This window comes from Candoia aspera, chromosome 7 (genome assembly GCF_035149785.1).
Source record: "Candoia aspera isolate rCanAsp1 chromosome 7, rCanAsp1.hap2, whole genome shotgun sequence".
Taxonomy (NCBI): Eukaryota; Metazoa; Chordata; class Lepidosauria; order Squamata; family Boidae; genus Candoia; species Candoia aspera.
Window position 1 is genome coordinate 14,531,700 of NC_086159.1, and position 21,159 is coordinate 14,552,858.

The 21,159-nt window shown below is 41.7% G+C and overlaps 2 protein-coding genes across 4 annotated transcripts; both read right to left on the reverse strand.

Annotated features, from left to right (window-relative positions):
- Positions 1-1,530: 1,530 nt before the first annotated feature.
- On the reverse strand, positions 1,531-4,990 carry LOC134501409 (tubulin alpha-4 chain-like). Its single transcript, XM_063309211.1, has 4 exons — positions 4,750-4,990; positions 3,705-3,853; positions 2,317-2,997; positions 1,531-1,981 (listed from the first exon to the last, which is right to left on the reverse strand). Exons 1-4 carry the CDS (start codon positions 4,973-4,975, stop codon positions 1,688-1,690), a joined length of 1,350 nt encoding a protein of 449 aa, XP_063165281.1. The 5' UTR covers positions 4,976-4,990; the 3' UTR covers positions 1,531-1,687.
- Positions 4,991-8,247: 3,257 nt separating this feature from the next.
- On the reverse strand, positions 8,248-16,809 carry PEX26 (peroxisomal biogenesis factor 26). Of its 3 annotated transcripts, none has more exons than XM_063309205.1 (5): positions 16,084-16,408; positions 15,199-15,345; positions 11,824-12,137; positions 10,071-10,217; positions 8,248-9,547 (listed from the first exon to the last, which is right to left on the reverse strand). In XM_063309205.1, the coding sequence occupies exons 1-5, from the start codon at positions 16,299-16,301 to the stop codon at positions 9,444-9,446; spliced, it is 930 nt and encodes a 309-aa protein (XP_063165275.1). In that variant the 5' UTR covers positions 16,302-16,408; the 3' UTR covers positions 8,248-9,443. The 3 variants fall into 3 exon arrangements, with proteins under 3 accessions (XP_063165275.1, XP_063165274.1, XP_063165273.1); XM_063309204.1 differs by lacking the exon at positions 8,248-9,547 and adding an exon at positions 16,433-16,809 and having other exon boundaries at positions 9,866-10,217; positions 16,084-16,333; XM_063309203.1 differs by lacking the exon at positions 8,248-9,547 and having other exon boundaries at positions 9,866-10,217; positions 16,084-16,410.
- Between the last annotated feature and the right edge of the window lie 4,350 nt (positions 16,810-21,159).

Here is a 21,159-nt window from a genome sequence, read left to right on the forward strand (position 1 = left end):
CCACTGCTTTTGAAGCAAAATAAACCTGCAGGAAGCCTCATTAAGCCACTGTAAAAGTGTATTCTGGCCATTTGCTGTCATTTTAACAGATCTAGTGTCCCCTCACAATGGCACAATTTATTTACAAATATTGAGACTACAACTAGGCTGTTCTATTCATTAAATTACTAACACAGAGCATGAGTTTCTAGTACTTGTTTCTTTCACAAAAAGTGGAGAGTAGAAGAGTTTAGGCACATGAACTTCTGTACCAGTGTTTCTCAACCTTGGCCACTTACTGTGGAAATTGAAGACCACACATCTTAAAGTTGGCAAGGTTGAGAAACACTGATCTGTACAGAACAGCCAAACATGAGCAGGTGTTATTATCTAAGACCTATTCATAGTAAAGGCTGTGCATCAGACTGGAAAAAAACTGTGACTCTTCTGGTGCCTATGAACTACAACTGCCAGCAACACCAGTTAGCATATCCCATGTGGAGGGAGGTGAGAAGTATAATTAAGCAACACCAGGAAGGCCAGGTTTCCCTAACTCTTCCCTAACTTCCCACAGCCTTCACTGTGAACAGGTCTTACTAACTAAATCTGCTCGGGTTTGGCTCATTTGTAGAGATGTTCTCCTGCCTAAGCTATTATGTATTATCCTAGAGGCAATGTGAATGAAATATTCCCATGCTTTGCAACAGGTATTAGCTGAGTAAGTTTCTGAGCTAACAGCATATGGTGGGAAAGAACTATTTCTTATCATTAGACTTGTTGACAGTGGCTGCTAGGAGTTGAAGTTTAGCAGCATCTAGAGCAGTGTTTCTCAACCTCAGCAACTTTAAGATGTGTGGACTTCAACTCCCAGAATTCCCCAGCCAGCACGTTGATCTAGATCAGTGTTTCTCAACCGTGGCAACTTGAAGTGTGGACTTCAACACCCAGAATTCTGGCAGTTGAAGCCCACACATCTTCAAGTTGCCAAGCTTGAAAAACACTGATCTAGAATGTTGTGGAACTCTCTCCCCACCACCACCTCCTATATTAATCAATCACAGGAATTCAGGCTCAGTGCCTTGATTGCCTTTGAATGGTCATCATGAAATTAAATTATTACTTATTTTGTGTTACGTGCTCTGTGACCGAATGGCTGTCATTCATTTAGGACTGCACTGGAAGGATTTCTTTATCTGCCAGGAAGACTCATCTGGCAGATCCAGTTCCTGGGTCTTAGTATTCAGCAAGAGCAGGTGCCCTTTTTCCCTAAAGCAGTGAAGAAGCCTGGCTGGAGAGCTTCGACCAGAGGCCCAAGGTAGAGTCACACATTGAACTAAGTCATGCTTGCTTGTGGCCTCAGAGAATATGTGAACCCATCCGTTCATATGACTTAGCATTATATATTGACTAACTCAAAATATAGTTAAAATAATCTTGGTTAAGCAGTATAAGTGAACACTTCTAAAAAAAATCTTCTGACCTGCCCTAGCTTGAAACAGGAGGGTTTTTAGTTAGTTCTCACTTAGTCCTTATTTGGCCAGACCTGGTTGATATCACATAAGCTGAACCCCTGACCAATAAGATCTTTGCAGGCATGAATCATGGCTCTAGCTGCCTACACAAGTCTTCTTCTCAAAGCTCTACAATAATTTCTTTTTTAAAGAAAACAACAGCAGAGACAAGTTGGTGCAAAGAGAGGAGCGAAGTGTTAAATATCCTCACTGCCAAGAACTGACTCAAAGGAATCAGTTGCCACTTCCTCATAATCTTTCTCCAACGCAGACAAGTCCTCTCGAGCTTCTACAAACTCCCCTTCTTCCATGCCTTCGCCAACATACCAATGCACAAATGCTCTCTTGGCAAACATGAGGTCAAATTTGTGGTTCAGCCGTGCCCAAGCTTCAGCAATTGCGGTGGTGTTGCTAAGCATGCAAACCGCACGTTCTACTTGGGCCAGATCTCCTCCAGGGGTTACGGTAGGGGGCTGGTAATTGATGCCAACCTAGAAAAAGGCAAAACAATATAGGCATGACACAAGACTGTACCATTTCTTGACTCACCACAGAGCGCCATAAAAAAAACAAACCTAAATCAGTGATAGCATGGAAGCTCTCGCCTAAAACTGAACGAAAATTAGGTAGGCCCGTTTTTTAAAATACACCCCTGTACAAATGTTTAGGCATAGCTCAATATCTAATCTACATTTTAGAAAAGGCTTCTGATAAGGAAATATTATTTAAATCTTAATACTTGCATTAGGACATGGATTAGATCCCATTATGTTAACATGTGGCTTTTTAAGACAGAAGGAAGCAATATTTAATTATTGCTCCTCACCTTGAAGCCAGTTGGACACCAGTCCACAAACTGGATTGTTCTCTTAGTCTTGATAGCAGCAATTGCTACATTGACATCTTTGGGCACCACATCTCCACGATAGAGCATGCAGCAAGCCATGTACTTGCCATGACGGGGGTCGCATTTCACCATCTGGTTGTTGGTCTCAAAACAGGAGCTGGTGATCTCAGCCACAGAGAGCTGCTCATGGTAGGCCTTCTCAGAGGAGATGATGGGCGCATAGGTCACCAAGGGGAAGTGGATGCGAGGGTAGGGCACTAGGTTGGTCTGGAATTCAGTCAGGTCCACGTTGAGGGCACCATCGAAGCGCAGGGAGGCAGTGATGGAGGAGACGATCTGGCTGATGAGTCGGTTCAGGTTGGTGTACGTGGGACGCTCAATGTCCAAATTACGACGGCAGATGTCATAGATGGCCTCGTTGTCTACCATGAAGGCACAGTCAGAGTGTTCCAAGGTGGTGTGGGTGGTCAGGATAGAATTGTAGGGCTCCACCACTGCTGTGGATACCTGAGGAGCTGGATAGATAGCAAATTCCAGTTTGGACTTCTTGCCATAATCCATGGACAAGCATTCCATCAGCAAGGAAGTGAAGCCTGATCCCGTGCCTCCTCCAAAACTGTGGAAAATAAGGAATCCCTGTAGCCCTGAGCAGGTGTCAGCCTAGAAAGAACATCACAATTTAGATGCTTGTTTTCTGCATGCATAAGGGTATTTTTTTACATTACTGGATTTCCCACCTGAATTTTAAAGTAGTATTCAGGAAGAACCGAATGTGTGTTATTTTGACTAATTTTAATAGGCCTACATCAGTGCAAATCCTGGAGGTAAGTTTCTATTTACTTGTCAAATGTGACAATGAGAGGCTGTCCTCTTCTTCAAAGTCTGATTTTACTTTGATTTACATTCTATTTACTAGGACTGAGATGAAAGCAGGGCAATCCAACAAATGTTGCTGGATGGAAAGATACTTCCTTCATCCATTGAGATAGGATGGAATCAAAATGTGTGCAAGTCGATAAATCTTACATTAACAGTAAATAGATTACCCTATCTGGATGAGGCTATGAAATTTTGAACAATCACAGAACATCAGAAAAAGCACAGAAAAAGGACCTCTTTGCTACCATCATGGCTGTTTGGATTTTTGCAGCCCATATCTGGTTGCCCTAACAGAAATGCCATTGGTGTCTGATGACTGTCTTCCAAGGAAATTGAACCCATTGTAAATGCAGAAAGACTCCTTCATTCTTTAAAAGTGCAATTTTTAGTGCAGAAGATTCTTACAGCTGCATACATCTGACTTTTGCACAGATGCTGTACAGTATGCTGCCAGGTGATGGGTCATTTTCCAATTCTTTTCCTCTTACCAGTTTTCGAATGCGATCCAATGCCAGCTCAATCCTGTCTTTACCAATGGTGTAGTGACCACGGGCATAGTTATTAGCCGCATCTTCTTTGCCGGTGATCAGCTGTTCTGGATGGAAAAGCTGGCGGTAGGTGCCAGCCCGCACTTCATCTGTAAAGTTTAAAAGAGAAGTTTAAAAGAGTGTCCTAAAAGAATGACTTAGAAGATCAGAGGCATACATTTGGAAAATTCATATCCAGGAGCCAGAAGGGTATTTAACAAAGGCAGCAATACTAACTTCCCAAGGATCTGTAGGCTATGGTGGAAGTCAGCAGTCTTTTGGTTACACTGATGTTTACCATACACCAGCCTTCCCATCTGGTGCTTTTCAATGTCTCTGACTTCATAATTCAAGTTCCATAATCCCCCCATTAGCATGGCCAAAGGCTGTGTTAGCTGGGAATTATGGGAGTTGATATCCAAACAGTTGGAGCACACCAGGTTGGAAAAGTATGTAAAATGAATATTTGCCAGGATAGGAAGTTTCCCTCATTCCGGAGGTGGAATGGAAAAGATCACAGATCACAGCTAGGAATTTAAAAGGGATAGAGGGCAAACAAGGTACCCTTCAAATTGGGCCAATAAATATATTAATGTGAGTAGTTGTTCTGTGCCTCTAGATCCTATGGATTCAGGGCTTTAAAGATGATAACAAGACCGTATACTAGAGCTGGGCTGTAAGTTAGTATTATAGTCCATAAGAACTAGGTTCACACATTGCACTAAGCCATTATTTGTTTAACCATAGTTTAAGTCCAATAAGCCCCAGTTGATTAGGTTTACACATCACTTAGCCTAAAACCATAACTTACCTACAATAGCTGGGTTTATGCAACATGATGCGGTCCATACAAACAAACCAAACTATGGCTTAACATTACATATAATCCCGTTTCCTAAATCAAATTAAGGCACATAATCGAAGCATAGGAAATAAAACAAATGATACTAATCCATAGAAAGTCATGGCATTTGATGCAAGGCATGTTCCTTAATGACTGACTCACCAACTACCGTTTGCTCCAAGTCCACCATGATAGCCCGTGGTACGTGCTTTCCGGTGCCTGTCTCTCTGAAGAAGGTAGCAAAGGAGTCATCATTATTGAATCTGTTATTCTCAGCAAAAGTGCCATCTGGCTGGATCCCATGCTCTAGGCAAAAGAGTTCCCAGCATGCATTGCCAATCTGAACTCCAGCCTGGCCAACGTGAATCGAGATGCATTCACGCTGCATAAGACATAAAGTACAGCATTAGATCACACACAACACATTATTTTATGCCCTTTATACAAATTGGCTTCCTCTTGAATCCCTTGAATTAAGTCATACACACAGCATATAAAAGGCTAGTTAAGGATTCAGGGTCCAAGCACAGTCACCTGAGCTGAGCAAATTTACAAGTGAATGTATATGGTATGACTGACTGCTAGAAATGATCATAGTACAATTTGTCCTGAAAACGTAAGTGGATTCACACATCATACTTATCTTTGGTTTGCTTAATTGCAGTTTAGTTAAATAAGCCATAATTGGTTGAATTCACAATCACGTAAGCCATAGTACATGCGGTGGAGGAGGTATTTTGCTTTTGACTAGGTGTGTTGTGTGAATTCATTCCCGGGGATTTAGAAATCATGATTTATGCCTGAGTTTACACTAACTAGCACATAGGCATCACAGGCATCCAGTACAAATCAACATGATGTCACATGTATCATGTCATCATACAAAGACAGGAATTATGTTGTCAATGCAGGAAATCTGCTATTTGGACATACCTAGATCTGAACTCTGTTTAAAAATGTTCAGAAATGTTCCTTGGGTTTAATTGAAATCCATATTTTGGTTATGTAAACCTGCTCTTTTGGCCGCCACCTTTTCTTCTGTATACCTCCATGCCAAGAAGGAGCTAAGTATCAACAGAATTAAATGAATTCTCTAGCCCAGTGTTGGCTAGCATGGCTGGCTGGAGAATTCTGGGAGTTGAAGTCCACACATCTTAAAGTTCCTAAGGCTGAGAAACACTGCTGTAGCCCAATCTTCCCCAACTTAGCACCCTCTAGATGTCTTGGGCAGAGCCTTCCATCATCCCTAGCTAACATGCTAGATCAGTGTCTCTGCTGCTGGGAACAAGAGCAATGCAGCCCAGTGCATTTCAAAGTCTCTCCATTGAGCATTCTAGTTCTCTAGGACCTCCCTATATTCCATTCTTCCCCTGGATTGATTCTCTAACAGCCTGTCTACTCCATCTCTTTAGGCTCAGACAAGGGCAGAGGACAAATGGAGGAAAGCTTCTCTTTTCCTGACCCAGCTTCCTGAGCACTTGGGCACATCTCTGCTTACCATGGCGCTTTCAATGGTGCTCACGCCCCTTCCAGATTAGCAACAGCAGCTATGGATGTTGATGCTCCCACTGCTGTCCTGCTTCTAAGCAGCTTGGCAACCAGGAGCTCAGGCCATGCGTGGTACCCCTAGGAAGTGTACTTGAACATCACAGTGCAGGGGAGGGAGGAGGTCATAATCACCCCTGGCAACCGCCCTGCTCTCCTGTCTTCCTGCCCATTGACATCACTGGACAGTCACCCAGTCTTTGGTGTGGGTTTCATAGGATCTGCATTCAAAAAGGGTAATTGTATCTTCTCCCTCTTCAGCTTGTTGTATGAAACCACCCAAGTGCTGACACACCTAGGCAAAAATGCAAAGAATTCCATCCTTCCCCTCCACCACCCTATGGATTCCCAATAAAAACATAATGAGAATCCCATGGTTCAAAAAAAAAAAAAAGGATTTCTGGTGGTTCTGCTTATTCAAACAGAACATAAAGACCCTGTTTACCATCACTGAACAGTGAAATATTCATATTTTGTTTAGAATAGATATTTCAAATACTGGTCTGGTTTTCATCAACAATGCATTTTAGGACAAAGACCCTAAGCTCGGGGGTCCACCACTGGCCTGTATCCAAGATGGCATAGCTCTTGCTTGATTGGCACAGCAATCAGAGAATCAGCCAAATGGGAAAAGTAACAAGTTTTACCATTGCTTTGCTCAGGCAGTTTTAACTGAGAAGCCCCTGAGAAATGTTCAATCGCAATTCCATCTGAACTGGCCTTAAAAGCAATTAGATTTACTATTTTGTGAGCTGAACTATATGGTAAAATATTTTCTGGTCTGTGCCGTGACATCAGCTGGGATGAGGTTATGTGGGAATGGGGACATCCCTGCTCACAATAAGATACATCTGGAGAAGAGTTGGCACCATGATTCTTCTTACCATGTTTTTTCTCTGCGCCAGACTATATTAGGACTATCCACGATACCCATGGTGGTGGTGCAATAGCTGTATTTTTCTGTTGCTGATGCGACAGTGCATTACTATGCAACGGGTTTCCAGGTGAGAGAAATGGCATCTATTTTGATTTGCTATGAAGGCACCTGCCGAAAAGATCTGTATCCATTCTGCCTTAGCCCTGATTTACACAATATGTATGCTATATCAAGATTTGTTTGGTTTTAGCTCAGTGTGCTCTTGAACAAACCATGGCTTATTGTGATAAATGAACCCAGCCTTAGATTTCAAAGCAAATTAGAGCAGGGAAGAAGGAGACAAGGGCAAACTGCTTCTGAAAATGTTGCCTAGAAAATCACAGGCACTTGTCCATGTAGCCGCCAAGAATCCAGACTGACTTGAAGGTAAGAAAAAGATAAGTGGGTCTCTTGCCTTGATAATACTCCACTCTTTTTTGCTGACTCCTCTTTGGTAAAAGAGAGAAGATGCCGAAAGATGCTGTGGAAAAGCAGGCTGCTGGAACCATTGCCAGCACCTCCTTCTCTCCCTCCTATGGCAAACCTCTTCCCCAACGTCTGGATGGCAGAGCTGTGATAAAAGCCACAGCCTTGAAAGAGCTGGGGGAGGAGACCATATAAGATGGGTGTGTTCTGAGGCCCTGCGGCAGCCACATAAACAAATAGGTTTTGTTTTCCTCCCAAAGACTTTGGAGTCCAGAGGAAACAGAAAGGAGAGGCAATGCCCTGCAGCAACCCAGTGAGAAGGGGCACGTGCTGTACAAACTGCCCAGTACAAACGCTCTGTACTAGCAGTAGTAACAGTAGGCTAGTAAGAGTAGTGGTAGAATAAGAAAAGTTAGAATATATCTGTAATAGTATAGCATAGAAATAAGAGTATAGAGTATAGTGAGGTAATAATAGAATGACATTGTATAATATAGCTTCATTAGTAGTAAGGTAGGATAGTAAGATAATAGCTCTAGAAAAAGTCACATAGATATTTTGAAGATTCACTTTGGTATTGCAGATATTTTTGTTTAAAATAAAACATCTCCCCAACCTGTAAGGGGAGATTTAAAAACTCCAAGTGTTGTAGAGTTCCGTGCTTTTTGGGAGATCATTTTGAGCCTGCAGCAATCAAAATTCGGGTATTAAAAAAAAATGTGACAGATGCCAGACAAGCAAAACCAATTCACTTTTTTTTTTACTCTTAAATATATAGTAAACAGAGATAACAACTGCTTTAAACATCCTAATATCATTTACAAACTTCTCCCACGCTAAAAACGGTTCCTCTTTATCACCCCTAACGCTTACAAAATAATGAGCGAACAAGTTGCTAAAAGCATCTCTTCCTTAGATAAGGACCTGCACAGAAGGAAGAGCACAAGAGTCTGCTATTGCTCATTGGCAAGGACTTCACTGCCAAGTCAGGAAAAGCAGTGTCTACCCCAGTGTTTCTCAACCTTGGCAGCTTGAAGATGTGTGGACTTCAGCTCCTAGAATTCCCAACTCCCAACATGGCTGGCTGGGAAACTCTGGGAATTGAAGTCCATACATCTTCAAGCTGCCAAGGATGAGAAATGCTGGTCAACTCACCACAGAGAGGCCTGGGAGCTCTGACGGGGGAAGGGATGAAAGGAAGATAAGGATTAAGGTGATTAACCATTTCATCCCTTGCTTGCTGCATTGGCAGCTCAGCCACAAAAGTTAAAACCACGAGGGCCGCAACTAGGGGGGGCAACCATGGCATGTGCCCCGGGCGCCGCGCTGGTGTGGTGCCACAATGAATGCTGGGTGTGTGTGTGCCAAAATGGGTGCAGAATCCATGTTTGCCCAGGGTGACACAGACCCTAGTTGCGGCCCTGAAAACCACTAAACTTGATTTGGCTTTTCTTCTGGAACACCTCCTCCTCCCTTGAGCGAAAATACTCATGATTTTTAAGTGGAGTGTGTACCAACCAGTTGCTCTCCAGATATGTCAGTAGTCAGGTAGAGAAGGCTGATTAATGGAGGCAGAATTTCTGCATGACACATGTATACCAGGAGAGGAGAGGCAGGCACAGACAGAAAATGTTTAATGCCTCTTTGGGGAAGTGAAGATTTTAAAAAACCCTGTAATAGTCTCTCACACCTTGATCTCAATATTTACCTGGGAGCAACTGTCACTGGCTTAAACAGAACATGCTTCTAAACAGGGATGGCTTTATGAGCACAGCAGCACATTCCAATACAAGAGACACCAGTTGACACTGACGCTTGCACTTCATCCAGCTACATCCATCTTCAGAAGAGATTCTTAGTCCTGGAGGAAACTCCTGTAGCTTTGTGCTCAGCATCGTCCCCAAACTATTGGGTCACCTTAACTGGCTTGGAAATGTTTCATGGTATCCAGTGATGACAACAGAGCTAGTTAGTCTTCAACAGGAGGACTTCTGCTTGGAGAAGATAAAGCCAGACGGGCTTGATAGAAAAGTTGGGTCAGCCTATAGACGAAGGGTAGAGAAGAAGGAGATGCTGGGAGGGAGGGGAAAGAGAATAGAAGAAAAATAAAAATAATTGCTAGTTTTGTTTAACAACTGCATCGCTTAGCAACCTAAATTCCAGCCCCAGTTGTGGTCGTTAAGCAAGGACTAGCTGTAAACAATTTAGAGGCTGCCCAACTCCTAATGACTCTAGACAACTTACGAGTTAAAAAAGCAAGAACAATACCATAAAAAAGAGAGAAATTAATAAGCAGCCTGGAGACAGGCATATATGCAAAAACAAAACAAAATCCAACAGGGGCTCCGCCATCAATCAACCCCAAAGTCTGGGAAAGCAGATGGTATTCAATCGCTTCCTGAACGTCATCAGGGTGGGAGCTATCCAGATCAAAACTTACTCTCCCAGAAACCCCCTGGGTCCACACATCCTGGCCAAGCATCCTGGGTCCCATTTTTTTTCCAGTTACACCTCTCCACTTTCTGCCCCATGTTCCCAGTTGTCTTTAGATAAGAAGCTATATCTCTAGATGCTTTTCTTGTCTTCTGTCCCCTACCTGGGTCAAGTCTCACTACAATGAGCCACAACATGAAAGCCACCAGAAGTGTCTTTTTGAAGGGGATGGAACTGAACTGGCTTGCCAGAGACTCCAGCACTCTTCTCAGCTGGACCAAGACGTTCAACAACCTCTGAGATGCCGAACCTGCAGCACAAGAGAAAGAAACTGCACAAGGGGGAGTGGCAAGGATCAACACCACCAAAAAATGAGCTTTTGCATTTTATTTTTAAAAGATATATGACTTTATATTCTTTTTCTTTGTGGTTTTAATGAAGGTTTTACAAAATGAACAGTTTTTCCCAGTGTCTTAATCATATAACCTAGATTGATTATAGTGGCTTCCAACATATGAACAAAAAAGTGTAAATGAGACACTATTTGGGTTGTTTTAATCCTTTAACTTTAAGATGTCTGGACTTCAACTCCCAGAATTCCCCAGCCAGCCATGCTAGCTGGGGAATTCTGGGAGTTGAAGTCCAGACATCTTAAAAGTTGCTAAGGTTGAGAAGCACTGCTTTAATCAATTCTTACCAGAATATCTCAAAAGATTGGAGCTACATCTATCTTGTTGGTTGTATTTTAGCAACTGCTTTAACTCTTCATGGATTGGCACACAGTCAAGGTCAATTTCTCCCAAGTATGTCAAACATTTCTTGATGGGTTTGTTAAGACACAAATAATCACAGTTAGAATAATCAAGTTTAGAATCTGGTTTTCTTATTTTGAAATAAGGTGTAAAGTATATATTCCACAAATCAGTCTGCTGTAACAAGACTATTTTATTGCACCTTATTTACACTATGCCTGTAGGATATAACGTAAATTTCTTTGGAGTTCACACAACATGCTAGTCTTTAAAATGACTGGGGACTTTATGTCTCACTGTATTCTTCAGTATTATTAGTAATTAATTAATTGTTAGATTAGCTGTTCACCTAGCCCAGTACCAGCTACTCTTAATGACAATGATACTCTATGATTCTACTCTGGGATCTTTTTTTTTCCTTTAACTGGAATTGTGAAGAATTGAACATTCAATTTTCCATGTGCCAAGAATATGCTCTGCCTCTAAGCTGTGGTCCTTCCCTGAATCTGAATGGAATCTAGACCTGGTTTTTTTTTCTGATTGAAATAGTTGTAGTTTCCACTTGCCTCAAGGGGACAATCACTGGGAACCAGGTGGAATATAAATTTAATCTATTATTATTATTATTATTAGGGTTATCTACAATTAGATTCACAGTTAAAGACTGGTAAAGACCTAATAATTCAAGTTCTAACCAAGGACCTAAGAATTATTAAGGTAGCATCTGAGGATATAGGCAGTTCTAAGCATGGTATTTATTATTATTATTATTATTATTATTATTATTATTATTATTATTTGCAAACCCAGGTATTGTGAAACATGAAGAGCCAATCTGTGTGATGCAAAGTGAGAGAGAAGGCTGTGGATTTCTCCTCTCCTTGGACCTGGTCAAAAATCTTGTCAAGAGAACTCTCTGCTTGTGCAACCAATCATTCAGATGCACCTTAAGGAAACAGGGCTACCAGAACACAACAGCCAAATTCTAGCACTGACTGGTGATGCTTTGACCAAACTTGTAGTTTAGCAACATCTGGACAGCTACATATTACCTACCATTGCTTTAGCAGAAGCTCAATGCTTACTGCAGGCATAGGAGCCAATGGTTTTGTAAGACCAGACGGAATGTTTAGACATTCAGAGTTCCACCTACAAGAATCCTACCCAATAGCAGCTTCCATGACATCTCTGGGTGCTCCTCAGGAATCAGAGATGCTTCTTCTTTCTGAAGCCACTGATGCTTCTTCTCTTGAAGGTTTCCGTGTATGTCTGCTTGCTGCTCCGGGCTCAAAGCTCTGCAACCTTGGATCAGCCCTTCTGCCTCTGAAAAGTGCCCAAGTGGCAAGAGCACGTGGGAGAGATAAAGCTGAGCCAAGAGGCCATAACTTGGCAAGTTCTGATTGGATGGGAAGTATAACCACTCCCCACCAACATCTAACATCACATGATGTTCTTCCACTTTGCTATGAAGGAGGATGCTGAAAGAGAACACATGAACACCACTTTAAGACTATTACATATATTCATATTTAGTTTGGATTTTTCTTAGACATTCAAAAGTGCCATATACAAAGTACCAGCAAAATGTAATGTCCATGGGCCCCAATGGATGGAATAGATTGCACCAATTAGTCTCCCTGGCTTTTATTTTTTAAAACGTTTTTAAATTAAAGAAATGGGGAAGTTAGCCTGTTGCAGAGCAAAACACATGCCTCCAGCAAAATCTATATTTCCAGCAATTCTTAGGGTTTCATGAGGATTCTCAGAACATTCAAAATAATGAGAGGGCTTAGTTTGGGCATGCACCCACCAGAAAAAAAGAGAAAGTGAGGTGGTTGAGTTCATCCTAAGAAGCTAGAGGAGCCTGGGGTCCAGCTAAAAGAATTATCCTATGTAGGTGTAGCAAGTATGGGAGGTGACCTTGACAGAAATATGCAAGAATCATTACCTAGGCAAAGGGGGCCGAAACATTCTTTAAGCCCCAGGAAACAAGATGTTCAGAACTGGCTCAGACAAATGCCTCCCTGATTCACTGGGATATAAAAAGTTGGTGGGGGGAGTTACAGCACAACCACACTTGCAAGATTCTGTTATTATGGCCAAACTCAATAAAGTGTAGTTCTAGTCTTCCTGTGGAGTTGATTTTCTGGTCTTGTCTACCTAGGGGGGCTGGCAGTTGGTGGAAAGAAAACAACTGTCCAGATGTCAAAGGGTGGATTCAAGAGATGTCTTCATTATTAATTTTTGAAGTGTCTTTCTATGGTAGAACTGAGAAGATGGACTAACAGGTTTCTGCATGGTCTAGATTTAATAATTACGTTAAAGGACTGAACCAGTCGTATATTAGTATTATCTAGATCTTTTTCTTTTTCCAAAAGGTTTAGTTCAGGCCTGCAGAACATATGGCCTGTGGCCCACCAGCATTTTTTAAAAAGTCAGTAGCTTTACCACCACCGCCCTAAAAGATGCAGTGCCAAGTGCCTCCAATGCCTCCAGGCCTCACCACCGCTGCCAACTCCAGCGTGCCAGGTATTCTTTTGTGGCCTGCAATTATTTTTCATTTATCAGTGTGGCTCTTTCCCCGCTACAAGCTGTGCAAGCCTGCTTTAGTTCATTATTATAATTATGATCTAGATAGACAGATAGGATTATCATTGTTGTATTACTTTTATCTGTTAACAAGCACTTTTTTAAAAAAAACCTTAAAAATTACGTTTGATTCATGTATTGGGGGGTGGGTTATTTTATGAGTGCCCAAAGCTGTTCTCAACATTTCAGATGTGGTCACTGGTCCCAAACAATCCTGATGCAACAACATAAAGATAGGAAAACTTTTCCCTGCCATGAACTACGTTCTATCCAAGGTAATTTGGCACAGGCCAACAATGGGCAAGGCTCCTCCGCCTTTCTCCCCATCCCACAGGATGCTGGAGATCTGCTCTTGATGGAGATCTGAGGTTTCCTACCCACCTATTTCCAGCGTTCCATCTTATTGTCTTTTCTTCCTCTGAGCATCGCTCACCTGCATGATATCAAGCTGAGGACACCCACCCCAATACTGTGGACTGAGCACAGGAGAGGGAGGTTAGGTTTCAGTTTGCCTTGTCATGGACTGCACTGGCTGGGCATGAGCAAATCACAACTTTTCAGCTTAACCTACCTCACAGGCTCATTATGACCATGAAAATGGGATAGCCTTGTACCATATACTACCCTGAGCTGCTTGGAGAACAGACAAAGAGGACTGAAGATGAAGGAGATGATAAAACAGATACGTACCAATTATCAAGTGTAAGGGTGGCAGAGGGTGTACAATTCAGACACCCTGAGTCATTTAAACACTGCACTTGACAAGGATGTTTCATATCAATTTATGGCTGGAATTTTGCTGCTCTTCTCCCTCTCCTGCCCCCCAGATGTTGGATAAAAGACAATTTATAAAAACGGTCTAAATAACTGGGCACACACACTGGCCTTTCAAAGCCAGACACGCCCCTTTGGCGAGGGACCGTATCTCATTAGTCCTAGAGAAAAATCTATGTGCCCCCAACTTGATGGCACATCATCAATCAATAGCTCATTGGAAGAACACCTGCTTTACATATTGTACCTCTCATGGTTAACTATTGACAACTGCCATTAAAAAGGATAAAAGAGCAGGTGACAAGAAAATCCTCTGCCAGAAACTCTGGAAAACTATTGCTAACCTGAATAGAGAATATTGGGTTAATCTGACTTGGTTCAAGTAATCTGTACTTGTTACTATAGACACAGACACAGTTACTATAAACACAGCTATCATAATTGGATGACTTAAACCAAAACAGGATCAAAGATAGGATGTTGATCTTTAATGTGCTGATCAGTTTTAGAAAACTGTCTATCACCTGCTAGTTGCTGAAATCCTTGCAAAAAGTGTCCTTACTCTTGAAAAAAATAATCAAGAACCCTTTAGTGAAGTGTTTCTCAACCGTGGCAGCTTGAAGATATGTGGACTTCAACTCCCAGAATTTGCCAGCCAGCATGGATGACTGGGGAATTCTGGGAGTTGAAGTCCACACATCTTAAAGTTGCCAAGATTGAGAAACACTGCTCCAGTGTGTTTAGGCAAGTGGCCAACTGCAAGATAATTTAAGGCAGTATAATTTTGCCTCAATGGTTAAAATAACTTTTAAGTATTTGCTCTTATTTTGTAAAGTTAACATCTAGGACCACAATGATTTGAGTTTTTTTAAAAATGGAGTTGCATCCTTACTGAAGATTAGAAATGTCTCAGCAGACCATGGAAAAATCTGGCTTCAGCTCACACCTAATTTAAGCAACATTCATCTAAAAACATAATGGAATTGTTGCCTACTATCATTAAACTAGAACACTAGGAGCTATATGCCTGGAAGTACCCATAATTCTAGAGAAAGATTAAGCTACAGACTTTCTCCTTGATATTTAACTTGTTTTACAGGAGCTCTGTCCACAATCTAACCTTCCTCTCGGGGGTGGAGCAGTGTTTGGTTTGCCATGCAGAAAAAGGGGACTCACCAGAGCTCCAGAATTTTGGGAGGCCAACATTCAGGTTTATGGTAATACTGAAGAATCCATGGGAGGACTTCTCTCCATCGATCCATCTCTGCCAAAGCTTGGATGCCAACAACACATAAGGAGCATTTCAAATCTTCAGAGCTGGATCTACAAGCCAGATGGTATACGTGGACATTGGTGCATAACAGAAAAAGAGGAGAAAAACTGCATTCCCATATCCAAACCCAACTGCGATCTCTGCTCCAATTCTAAGGATGGACTAGATTCACATAATCCACTAAACCATGGACCACATTACGGCTCAGTGCATAAATCAATCATGAAGATCCATTTTCCAGTTTGCAAATCTGCTAACAAAAAGCTTGGTTTCTGTATTGTGAGTGTGCTTTATATACAGTAATATTCTGTTGCTGTTTCACGGTTTTTCTTCAGTTGCATTTATTGTTTTGCTGTTGTACATTTATAAATTACTTTGGAGGCTTTTATATAAAGGTAGAAAGAGTTGGAAACACTCCCCCAAAAAACAAGGTGTCTGCCATTCACTCTTTCAGTGTCCCCATATAATACCTCCCCCTCACTCCTCAGCCACTCATGCTGATAAATGCCAGAGTGCACCGGAAATAAAGTTGAATAGATATAAACAATTCCAAATCCCAAAACAAATAGATATAAACAAACAGATATAAACAATTCCCTTAAAAGCCAGGGTAAAAAACTAGGTTTCGTGCGACTCCAATCTCCATCAGCCCAAACAAGCATGGCTAATAAAGAGGATGGTTGAAGTAGTCCAACAACATCTGAAGAATAATGCCTGCTGTTAAGGGCAAACAGCTCCAAGCCACTTTCGAATTCTCACTCTTCATTCCAGTTCCAGTTGGCACCTACCGGTCAGAATCGTCATTTTCCAAAAGGCTCTGGAAGCCTTTCTCACATCTGTCCACAGCTGCAGCAAAGTCCCTGTTCAAAACCAGGAGATCAGCAGCTTCCTCTAAGAAAGAAACTGCCTGGGGTGCCGCTGGAGAGAGAAGGCTGGGCTCGCTGCTCCTTAATAGGGCCCTTGCCCTAGTGATGGCAGAAAACATCACCGACGGATCGTTCTTCATTATCGCGTGGTCCTCCAACTCAGCTATGCTGGCTTGGGAAAATTTTAGACAAGAGTGTGTTTGTCAGTTTTGGAATTGGACTAGATTATTATTTTAAGCCTAGGGTTCTAATTCTCTTCCACCCCACCCACCCCAGTCCAGTGCAATCAGTTGCTAGCAGAAGAATAAGAAGACTGTGGGGATTGCAACAGCCAGTATCCTACTAAAGGATTTCTTTTCATCTTGCATTCTTCAGTACCCAAGAAAAAAGACCGAGCAACAATAACGATCGTTGCAAGCCCAGCTCCAAATCTAGCTAGGATGGTTTATTGGCCCTGTCGATCTTATCATCAAGCTTCCCAAAGTTTTTCTCCCTAATCCTTGCAAAAACAACAGAACGGCGCTTCCTTCACCGCTGGCCGCAGAAGAGAAGAGACCCCACGCCCGTCTTTGCTTCCCCGGGACGCACAGCGAGGATCCGCAGCAAAGCCGGGATGATTTTCGCTTCCTGTGCAAAATTGAAGGTGCACCAATGGGAAAAGGCTGGCTGAGGAATTCCGGACTACGACGACCAGAAGCCTCCTTTTACAGGAAGTAGCTTGAAATGGGAGGCGCAGGAGGGTGGGCGGGGATTCATACCGCAATAGCAAGCCTTAGTTTGGCTTTGGACCGCGTTTAGCGCGCTTGTTGCGTTTTGCAAAGGTCGCGCGAAGGGGGATTTAGACGATCTGCAATTCCAAGGGGATTCTCGGATGATCTTTCCGGATTTTTAAGGAATTTCCTGCATACTCCAATATTGATACATTTGCTAGGATTCCAGACTTCCCCCGCCCCCCAATTTCTAATGAGCAGCTAACCGTCTTAAAGTCCGTGAAGTCTATGAAAGTCATCCTACCTGGGTAGAAACAAACTATGTCTATACGGGGTTACATTTTTTCTAATGTTAGATAAATTGATCTATGTTCATCATTTTGGTGGCTAATCAGACACCAGTATGTATGATTAATTTCGATGAGATGTATGCTTTTGAAGAGCTTTTATTCCGTTTCCTCGTTTTACATAAAAAAAGCTTAAATTTAAAAAAATGGTTTGTATAAGACAGAAGGGTACAATGTGGTTCCCTAATTTGTGGTCCTGTGCATTAAAAGAACCAGCAAAGTTAATGGTTTGGGATGGTGTTTTTCAACCTTGGCAACTTTAAGATGTGTGGACTTCAACTCCCAGAACTCCCCAGCCAGTGTGCTGGCTGGGGAATTCTGGGAGTTGAAGTCCAGGCATCTTAAAGTCGCCAAGGTTGAGAAACACTGGTTTAGGACACTTTGTACTAAACTACCTTTGGGACCTGGTGTTGCCACCCACAAGGATTATGGAAAAGAATCTACCACTGAGATTTTGGGGCCATGCTGACCGGGGATTATGGAAGTCCAATATATCTGAGGGCACCTATTCTCTCTTTCTGTAAAGGCTGAAGAAATCAGACAAACATGCAATGGAGTTTTTAGACTAATGTAGGATGTCTAGCCACTCCACTTCATTGCATGAAGTGAGCTCTAACTCATGAAAGTTTATGCCTTTCAATAAGATTTATTAGCCTGAAAAGGTGCTTCCAGACTCCCGATTTTTGGCTACAGCAAGTTACAATGAGTAGAAGATGTATTTCTTCTTTCAAGTCACAAGATGTCAGTCCAACCATGTATTGCACTGAATTTAAGCCTAATTTAAATTTGAAAATAAGACTTGATAAAATAACGCATGCTACAATCAGTAAGATTCCTGGATCATATATGGTAGATTTCCACAACACACTACCCTACTTTGGACACATTATGCAAAGACCCAGCTTTCTGGAAAAGGCTCTAATGCTGGGAAAGGTGGAAGGAAAGAAAAGAGGATGAACAGCAGCAAGGTGGATGATACAGTAGCCATGAATGCACCATTGGAAGAGCTGAAGGACCAGGTTAGGGATAGATTGTCATGGAGAAAATCTATGTATGTAGTTGCTAGGAGCCAAAAATGACTAGAGGGCACATAATCAAGTAAGTCTATGTTGTACAAGTGGACCTATAAAATCAGTACACCCTGGTACAGGTACTAATGGATAAAGGCGTAATGTGAAAACAACTCAAGAGTATTATGGATTTCAAAGAGAGGAGGAGAAAGACAACTTTCTTCAACTCCATTTCTTTAGGATCTCACCGTATGCACAGACGCAGAGAATCACAGAGTTGATTTTGGAGAAACTACGTGACTACAGTTAACCAAAACTGGATTTAAGCCCAGGATAGGAAGAAAGCATTAGAAATGAACTCAAACTAGCTTTGCCTTAACCCTCTTGAGCAGAAGAGGGAGGGAGGGAAAACACTGTGGGGCTTCAAGATTGACGTCAGCCCTTCAAGACAGGCCAGATCAGGAAAAAGATTCCACAAGGAATACTGGAACTCAACTTTATTGATACAGGCTATCGTAACAGAATCTTGAAAGGCTGACAGCATTTTCCCTCCCTCTCTCTTATACTCAAGAGATTTAGGTGAAGTTACTTTGAGTTTCTTTCTTATATTTTCCTCCTGTCTTGGGCAAGTCATGTTTGGCTAACTACTGTAGCCTAATTTCCCCAAGGTGATCTCTGTGGTTCTCTACAAGAAGGCAACTGAGCAACAGGGTCAAGAAGATCCTAGCAAAATACTATCAGGACTACGCTTTGCTTGGAGAAGCAGCACTGGTCAGCATTTTCCTAATAGTTGAGCAGAATCCAGCTAATCTGAGATGGGGGACAAACAAATCCTATCATACGGCATACAGGAGGCAATTCCTGTTTTACTTGATTTTATTTCAAAATGGTAGAGACCACATCTTTTTCCAAAGAAGGAGTTTAAGGGGTATTGACAAAATCAGGAATTCAGTAGAATGTTTGCTGTGCCGTAATGAATCTAATCTATGGGTGCATCATAGGGTCTTCTGACTCCAGTAGTGAACTCAATCCTGAAGAAATAAATCAGTGCTTGAAAAGAGACCAGAAAAGTCCTTAGCTGAGAACTACATTTCCCAGGATGCATTATGAGAAATGCCTGACTTATACCAGCCTGTGCCCAGCATAAATTCCCTAATATGGAGAAGGATTCAGTTTTGACAGTTGCTAAGTCTTCAAACAATTGTTCTCCTATTTTGAACAATGAAAAGGAAGAGAAGACTTGAAGTAAGGGGTTGAGGTAAGAAAGTTAGCAGCCTGCAGATACTCTACCTGTGCATGTTTCTTTTTAAAAGACAATCAGGATTTGGTCTTCAGTGAGGAGACAGGATTCCATGACTGGGTTTTGGGAACTGGTTTGAATTTTTTAAGTTGATTGTTGTTGCATGAGGAAAGTATATAATGGTAGGAAACAGAAGAACCCCTGAAAATAATCATATTCCTGTTTCCAATTAAAATGGTAAAGAATAAGACAATAATTGTGCAAGACCATATCTCAGTTTCTGCTAAACAGCAAGGATGCAGTCCAGCATAAATTGGTCTACAGTTTTAAGATAGTTCATCATATGCCCTGGCCATGAAAGCAAGCCCCATTTAATGAAAGGGGAACAATGCTTGGCCTAATTTTATTTTTTTAGATTCTTTAATGAAAAAAGGAAAGAATACGAAGCTAGCATGCTGCAAAGGAAAGTAACACCACTGCCTCAGGCATAACCTGTGGTTTCATCAGCCCTAGAGAGAGTCTTAGAGAATAAAGTAATTACTGCATAATCCAAGTATGGATTCTTGTGACTGGCCACACCAACAACAGCATCCATTTTGTGAGAACAGCTGTGATGTGCTCTCAGAATTCCAAATATGCCTTTCAGGGAATTTTGAGTGTCGTTTCTCACCCAATTCAGCCGAAAGGTAACATATCCTTAAAGCTCATCAATTGCAAAGAGACAAAGCTGCTGCATGGTTAGATTTTCCCACTGTGATCAATCACTGTCTGTGTAAAAGAGAGTTCTTTGTAACTGACAGGTGGGCATTCAATATTTTGAACACAAGTTCATTTCAGAAAAGGTACTGACTCACTTTAATTGTAGCACATTCAACCCAATTTAAAACCATCTAATTTGAATGAAATGAATGCAAGTGTACCTGTCATGCCAGATAATTGTGCACGGATACAATAAATACATAAGGGAGTGCAGTTTTTCTTGTTTCCTTGTTTCTCCTACAGAGTGCAATGTGGGACTGCACAAGATCAACCTCTTGATTTTTGTATCACCTAGACTAGTAATTTAATATTAGAGGCTGAAATTGGAGCAGGTAAACATTATCCTCAGCGCAACCACATAGTGAGTGACACAGGCCAGCTGTTCCTTTTGGAAGGACCAGGCATCCAGGGATCCAAGGTTGGCAAAGATTGAGCTAAGGAGACCCACTTACAAGAAAGCAGGTTTATAAATATGCTGCAAGTTAATATTTTCAGAACAAGCACAACAACTTATATTACTTTGAAAGAAAATCATTATCTGCCTTTAAAACCTTACTCAGTACTGTACTGTACTTTACTCATCTCTTTTTACCCTCTCCTCCAGTAACCCCATATTTTTGAAGTTAAAGGCAGAATTCAGTTTCTTTCTATGCATGACTTTCCACCTTTACCAGTTCACCTGTTTTTAGCTGTGTTTATGTTTTACCTAATTTTGTACGCTGCCCAGAGTCCACTGGAGTTGGCAGCTAATAAATTTAAATAAATAAATAAATAATAACCCTGCTGATGATAAAAAATCTCCTGATGATGATGATACTGTAATAATTTATCAAACTTTTATGTCACTAATGGTTTCTATTCATTGAAATATGAATAATCCTTATAAATGATAGGCTGGTAATAGGGCATCTGCAGAGAGAAGTCTAAGAAGG

Bases quoted from the DNA above. Each gene is read 5' to 3' on its own strand.
- LOC134501409 (XM_063309211.1), bottom strand. From the start codon at position 4,975: ATGCAGCGTGAATGCATCTCGATTCACGTTGGCCAGGCTGGAGTTCAG. The intron at 2,998-3,704 runs GTAAGAGGAAAA...TGTTCTTTCTAG, and splicing joins TGGATCGCATTCGAAAACTG to GCTGACACCTGCTCAGGGCT. The intron at 1,982-2,316 runs GTGAGGAGCAAT...GCCTTTTTCTAG, and splicing joins GGTGTCCAACTGGCTTCAAG to GTTGGCATCAATTACCAGCC.
- PEX26 (XM_063309204.1), bottom strand. From the start codon at position 16,301: ATGAAGAACGATCCGTCGGTGATGTTTTCTGCCATCACTAGGGCAAGG. The intron at 15,346-16,083 runs GTAGGTGCCAAC...TCTGGCTTGTAG, and splicing joins GAAAATGACGATTCTGACCG to ATCCAGCTCTGAAGATTTGA. The intron at 10,218-11,823 runs GTAGGATTCTTG...CTTGTGCTGCAG, and splicing joins GTCATGGAAGCTGCTATTGG to GTTCGGCATCTCAGAGGTTG.